Genomic DNA, 7,315 nt, shown 5'->3' with positions numbered 1-7,315 from the left:
GTTTGGGGGGGGGTGAGGGGGTCTGTGGAGCCCGAGCTCGCTGCCCTGAGAATTATCTGACAGACTACTCTCGTGAGTCACTAATGATTCTGAGCGATATTTCTGCTTGCATCTGGGCGGCATGATGTGCGCAGCCGCTGGTCGCTCCGCGGAAAAAAAACCTGTTTGTGTGGACTCGGCATGAATTTTGACACACTGTCTGTGACTCGCCAGTCGATCCATTAGTTTAGCTGCTACAGTTAGCATTAGCAACGTTAGCACTTTGCGTTATACTGTCTGTGGTGTGGACGCGCCGGCGTCAGTTTCTCTCGCTGTGTGTGTGTGTGTGTGTGTGTGTGTGTGTGTGTGTGTGTGCGTGTGCGTGCGTGCGTGCCAGGGCTTATACTAAATGGATATATTAAAAACGAAAACATGCAGCTCAACTGTTGAATAAGGAGAGGATGTTACTCTACATGTCTTAAATTGACTAAGGCTAAAATAATGAAGTAAACTGACCCTGTTGACTAAACCATCCCAAAACATTTTATTTGTATTATAATTCATTATTTTGCCAGTGAATATAATTTTCTATTTTACATGATGTGAAGAGTGTAACTGTAAGGGATTTTGAGATGGGAGTGTGAGTGCTGGACCAGTTTCTTTCTTTAAATCACACCTGTGTGAAGTGACCCTTATCATCATACATCATCCATTCATTGTCATTTTTGTGACAATGAATGTGTAGGATTGTGTAGGACAAAAATAGCTGATATATGACAATTCATTCATTGTCAATGGCATTTAGGACACAAATCTACTGAATATAGGAGGGGCTAGTGCTCCTCGAGGGGCTAGTGCTCCTGTTGGAGTAAATTAATTGTTCTATGACTATCAGGACATGAATGTTAACATCTTGCTCAATACTGACTAGATTTGTACTGATTTAGTAAATAATCATCTGTCATTTTTGAGTGGTGCAGCCACTCAACCACACTATTGACAGCTACAGTATGTGTCCCTGTGTCTGTCCCTGGCTGGGTCCCTGTGTCCCTGGCGGTGTCCCTGGCGGTGTCCCTGTGTCCCTGTGTCACTGGGTCTGTTCCTGGCTGTGTGCCTGTGTCACTGGGTCTGTCCCTGGCTGTGTCACTGTGTCATTGGGTCTGTCCCTGGCTGTCCCTGTGTCACTAGGTCTGTCCCTGGCTGTCCCTGTGTCACTAGGTCTGTCCCTGGCTGTCCCTGTGTCACTGGGTCTGTCCCTGGCTGTCCCTGGCTGTGTCCCTGGCTGTGTCCCTGTGTCACTGGGTCTGTCCCTGGCTGTGTCCCTGGCTGTGTCCCTGTGTCACTGGGTCTGTCCCTGGCTGTCCCTGTGTCACTGGGTCTGTCCCTGGCTGTCCCTGTGTCACTGGGTCTGTCCCTGGCTGTGTCCCTGGGTCCCTGGCTGTGTCCGAGCACGAAACATAGCGTTATAGCATTTGTTCACCACCAAGTGTCACTGTTGCACAGCCTAACACACAGACACACAGGCCGGGAGGAGGGCTAGTACAGTACAGTGTAGTATATACTGTCCCCCATGACACCCCCCCCCCCCCCCAAAGTGGGTTTAGTACCGATAAACGCTTAAAAGATTTGCGCCGCGGTTTTGCCCGCGGCACAGCGTTGGCCCCGCACACTGTCACCTTTTTCACCTTGGGCCTGTTTGCATGCCTGTTTAGTGTTTAGTGTAGTTTTATTCGACTAAATATAAGATTTTATTTATATTTTTTATAATAAGTAAAAAGTAGTAGGCTAGTAAGGTTGAAATCTCTTTTTTGCAAGTAAAATTATATCCGGGTGAGTCTTAAATATTTATTCACTTTCATCTACTATATAAAAAAAGAAAACTGGTCAAACATCAGCCAAATTGTAATGGAAGGAAGCAGACGTTGTGGGGGGGAAAAAACGATCTACAAGCTGTGTTATGTTCAAAATGTGCGATGATTTTCTAACTCCTGTGAAAGCCCATGTTGTTTTCACTTCCGTCAGTAGATGGAGCCAGAGGACCAGTTTTTATTATTACACCACCAAGCGACTGCATGGTTGCTGTGATCTAATACTCTATGTGCAGTGATACTCAACCTCAGGCCCGCGGGCCACATCAGGCCCGCGGGACCATTATGACTGGCCCACCAATGAAAATCTAAAAAAAAGAAGAAAAGAAAATCTGGAAAATGAAATAAAAATAAATAAATCTGAATGAAGTTATCTTTAATTACATTATTATAAGTAATACTATTAGAGTTGTACTATAACTCGAACGAAAATATAAGCTGGGGGGGGGGGAGATGCAATGCAAATGAAAGACATATACTGTGTATCCCTATTCCCTGACATAATTTTATAGCTAAACGGACAGAATTCTATTTTATTTGAATGATGAAACCCAGCTGCCATTAATAGTTGGAAATGGAAATTGCGGAAATGGAAATTGCGGAAATTGCGGACATTGTAATTGTGGAAATGGTGGAAATGGAAATTGCGGAAATGCGGAAATGGAAATTGCGGAAATTGTGGAAATGGAAATTGCGGAAATGGTGGAAATGGAAATTGCGGAAATGGAAATTGAGGAAATTGCGGAAATGGTAATTGCGGAAATTGCTCTTCACTTATAGCTATCTATTTTCAGGTAGATTGTTTTATTTTACTCAGTCAGCCATTACTACTCATCACATCTCACAGTGGATGTGCTCCTCTCTCCTTCCCTGGAAAAAATGGCCCCACCTATGGACGGCTGCAATTCGAAACTGGCCCCCGGAAAATCTGAATCCCCCCTTTTCCCCCTCACTGTATAAGTTTCTTTTCCCTTTTTACCTCCTTTGAGACAGGATTTTTGGTTTAAAATAAAATAATATATATATAAGAAAAGGATGTAGTCAAATAAATGAAGTCCCTCACATTTGTATGTAAATTACAACCACATAATTCTACATTAAAACTGTGGGGAAAATATTTTAAAAGAATCCAACAAAACTTTGGATTTTTTGATGTGGCGTCATTAAAACATTGACATGGCACAGCTGACCATCTAGAAATTAAGAACATGACACTTAATTTAATTTAAAACAAAAGGTTTCAGATACCCAATACTTAGCTTAACCCAAGGGCTCTCTACACTAAGGGCTGTATTTTGCGTGTCTTAAGTACCAGGTCTTATTCCCTAACTTGAGTAAACTAAAGACCTGGAGGCGTGATCAATGCTCTTTGGCCACTCAGAATAGCCAAATGGCATTGATCACGCCTCCAGGTCTTTAGTTTACTCAAGTTAGGGAATAAGACCTGGTACTTAAGACACGCAAAATACAGCCCTAAATATCTATGCTGAAAATAGCCGATCTACAAACTCACACCAACAGGTCGAGCTAGAGCTAGGTAGAGCTTGTAGATCGGTCATTTTCTGCTAATGTAACGTTCGCCCTCCTTGAATTGTCTTCCATCTCTGACGCCACTGGTGACAATTAACACAACCTACATTTGGGTATCATTTATTACTCTGTAACAAAACAAATACATTTATAGTTTTTTTTACAAATCATTACTTTATATTATATCAACATAAATATCTCTGGTGGGGATGCGATAACAGTGAACACCCCTAGGTGGTCACAAGGCCACAACATGAGTAACTTGACTGGCTCACGTGAGCAGATGGTTATCACAATGAACTGTTAACGATGATGATTATTATTATTAATTGTAGTGTGCACGCCAGCCTCTGAACTTCATTTTACAATGCCAAAAACATTTAATATATATCTCGTTGAAAAGTGGCAAAGAATAAAATTCTGCACACCAAAAATATGCATTTGTATTTGTTTGGCAACGAATTGAACCACCTCCCGGCTCGTTGAAAAAGGTTGAGAAGTCGACATACATTCCCCAATAAGTGCAAGCATCATTTTGGCGTGCAGATTTGACTCTTTTTCACATGCTGAACTTTAAGCCCAGAACACACGACCAAAGGGTGGAGGCGGTTTCAGCGTTGGCCCCAGCGGTGTTGTCATATCCTGTCCTGTCGCGCGGCGACCCAAAGGGTTCAATTCAACGGCCCCCCAGACCACGCCAAAGGGTCTCCATGGAATGGTCTGCATGGAGACCCTTTGCTGTGGTCTGGTGCTGGGCTTCATATTAGATCCGGCACCCAAGCGTCTCGTACGTAACTGCAGGTGGTTTCGGGACGTAATAATCACATTGTCGCTTTTAGAGTTGAAAGTGGAGCCAACCATGCTTTCTAATTCACCGACGGGCCTGTTTTTAATCACAACCACAAGTTAGAGAGACATTAGACACGTACTGTATACAGGATAGTTCTCAGAATCAGCAGCACACACACATCATACTTCATAAAACACTGTACATGACACTGTCCAGCAGCAACTCAATCATCAGCAGGTTTGGAAGAGAGTTCAGTGCCTTCTCTCTGTTGCTGGAGATGTTATGCAGGCCATTGTTTTTATTTATTATTTATACATAAGGGTCTGTAACTCAGAGAGTGTACAGATGGAACCAAATGCACCCTTACGGGTCAATTTGTACACTCTCAGTGTGAAATAAAGACTGATGATTTTAGAGTGCAGATTGGGGTCCCAGAGATTAAAAAACAAAGAAAATAGCTAAACTTGGGGTCCGTGTCTAAGTGCATATGAAACTGAGGGTCGTTCAAATGAAAAGAAAATGGCATGATGTAAAAGGGCGCCCGCACACAGTCCAGAACCTGGCGTGACGTTAAGGGGCACCCGCACACAGCCACACACAGTCCAGAAGGCTAGCCATCAGGGCACCCCCCCCCCACACACACACAGTTCAGTTGGCATCCGTCTTGGGCGCGCCCACCCTCGCCCGCTTGGCCTCTTCGTCCATCTCGTCCATAATGCGTTCCTGGGAGACTTTATAGAAGGTGTAGCCGTCTGTGGGGGGGGGTAGCGTTGTTAAGGCCAATAGCACATAGGAGCTGACACTAAGGACAGCATTTACAGTAGAGCCTTCATTATATCTGCCGAGCTTGTTTTTCATAAAAATCCACCGTAGAGATGTTGTTATGAGCTACTATCTGTCAAGACATCCTCTGCAAGTGATGCAGTTTGGAAGCGCTCGTTTTTGTTAACGGGTCGCGCTGCTGCCTCCTCATTATGTGCAAATTCGAAACAGGTGGAACGCAGGGCCGTTCAGTGACATACGACGAGTGCTTCCAAACTCCAGCACTTAGAAAAAGAATCACTTGCAGAGGATGTCTTGACAGAAAGTATCTCATAACATCTCTACGGTGGATTTTTATGAAAAACAAGCTCTGCAGATTGAAAGAGGATAATTCAAGCTTGGACTGCAGCTGCAATGTTGGTGAGTTTAACGTTGTTTAATACAAGCAGATCGCAAACCAAATTGGATGAGTGGGGAGTCAATGGAGGGTATTGCAACTCTAGATTAAAACAAATCTAGAGTTGCAAATTGCGGCTATTGACATACCATTGATCCAAATATGTAAATTGTGTCCAGAATCAATGTAAATGTATTATGAGTATGACAGTCATTCCTGCCAGGGGCTGCTGGTTAGTTACACGTGGTGAAAATTGTATAATTACTGTAGGTACCGGTATATTGTATAATGCAATCAAATGTCTCGATGAATTGAATAAACGGGACCACAATGGCCATAATGAAGGCCCTACGGGAGGGCTTGTTGTGTTATCCTTTTAGCATTGTATTGTAGGTACCACTCACTCACTGTACTATTTGCAAACTTTTTAATAAAGTACTCGATAATCGATCTGCCACTCCATTAGTCACTCAGAAAAGTACAATAATTTTAATAATTTTAATTTTAATTTAATAATTTCCTGAGATGTGGTGAGTCTAAAAATGTACAATAAAAAGGTTCCTCTGAGTCCACATTGTACAGTAGAGTACACAACGTCACCTTACACAACCTTTCAAAGGGAGTGTTTAAATATAAACCATGTGACTCTGACGTTTCAAAATGCAAACTACATTTATAACAAGGTTTAAATGTTTTATATTTAAATATGCAATACAGTAAGACTGTAAGTACACGATCGCACGCCGCGGTACATCAACATTATCAGGCTTAATTTCATCTTTCCAACTTTCTAGTTTATGATTTTAATATTTAATGACTGCATGTACATGCTTTTGTAGCAATAAAACGTATCAATATTAGCCCTCGTTGGGCAGCGGTGGAACCATTTCTCATCATTATCAGACTTAATTTAATCTTTAGTTCCAACTCCTAATAGTTTATGGCCCAAAATGACTGAAGAGGTTGAATGTACAGGTTTTGTAGCAATAACGTATCAACCATAGAGTTATTATTATAGTGGAAGTTGGAACACAATTCCATTTCAAACATTTCACCTTGCCCGTGTCGCAAAAGAACGACGCCGGCCCGTAAAAAGGAGCAGATCTACAAGCCGGACAGCGCGTCGCTAAGGTCGCTCCCGCGACGCGCTGTCGGCTTGTAGATCTGCGCCTTTTACGGCAGACGTCGTGAAAGCTGTAGTTCTCTCTAGTTGTAGTTCTCCAGACAGGTCTCAAGGATACATATGGCCGCCACCACGGCTCCTATTCCCAGCCCCGTCAGGACGTTCCGTCCCCGCAGCGCCTGGCTCTTCGTCGCCCACTGCTGCAGCTCCGTCTTCCGGATGAAGCGGACCTGCTCGGCCGACAGACCCTCCTGGTTGTCGGACGACGTGTCCACGATCCTCCGGGCGAAGGGGGCTTCTCCTGCCGGGCCCGGTGGGGCAGCAGCCTGCTTGTTGTCCGCCATGTTTGTTGCTCAGTGCAGTCAGACGGTCTAGTGCACAGGGTAGTCCTTTTGCCTTGTACTGTATGTATGTATGTTGTAGACACACTTTAAGCCATAGGGTAGTCCTTTTGCCCTGTATGTATGTATGTTGTAGAACTTGTAGACACTTTAACTTCTTTAAGCCATAGGGTAGTCCTTTTGCCTTGTATGTATGTATGTATGTTGTAGACACACTTTAAGCCATAGGGTAGTCCTTTTGCCCTGTATGTATGTATCTGTATGTATGTTGTAGACACTTTAACTTATTTAAGCCATAGGGTAGTCATTTTGCCCTGCACATGTTGTAAGTAGACACACTTAAAGCCATAGGGTAGTCATTTTGCCCTGCACATGTTGTAAGTAGACACACTTAAAGCCATAGGGTAGTCATTTTGCCCTGTATGTATGTTGTAGACACACTTAAAGCCATAGGGTAGTCCTTTTGCCCTGCACATGTTGTGAGGAGAGGAGAGGAGAGGGAGGGGAGGGGAGCAGAGGGGAGCA

At 43.6% G+C, this 7,315-nt stretch overlaps 2 protein-coding genes and 1 long non-coding RNA gene across 3 annotated transcripts in view; 1 reads left to right on the top strand and 2 right to left on the bottom strand.

Annotated features, from left to right (window-relative positions):
- LOC308332990 (uncharacterized protein) overlaps positions 1-7,315 on the top strand; it is a 205,463-nt gene that overhangs the window by 127,477 nt on the left and 70,671 nt on the right. The window lies entirely within an intron of this gene.
- Positions 1-7,315, bottom strand: part of LOC308332997 — a 178,711-nt gene that overhangs the window by 127,523 nt on the left and 43,873 nt on the right. The gene's annotated exons all lie outside the window — the stretch shown is intronic.
- LOC308332996 (cytochrome c oxidase assembly factor 3 homolog, mitochondrial-like) lies at positions 3,484-6,805 on the bottom strand. The gene is made up of 2 exons (XM_080789150.1): positions 6,568-6,805; positions 3,484-4,919 (listed from the first exon to the last, which is right to left on the bottom strand). The coding sequence occupies exons 1-2, from the start codon at positions 6,791-6,793 to the stop codon at positions 4,816-4,818; spliced, it is 330 nt and encodes a 109-aa protein (XP_080645276.1). The 5' UTR covers positions 6,794-6,805; the 3' UTR covers positions 3,484-4,815.

This window comes from Protomyctophum bolini (assembly GCF_963924005.1).
Source record: "Protomyctophum bolini genome assembly, chromosome: 18".
Classification (NCBI taxonomy): Eukaryota; Metazoa; Chordata; class Actinopteri; order Myctophiformes; family Myctophidae; genus Protomyctophum; species Protomyctophum bolini.
The sequence above is the reverse complement of the archived record's forward strand: the minus strand, read 5'-3'. Positions and strand labels throughout refer to the sequence as shown.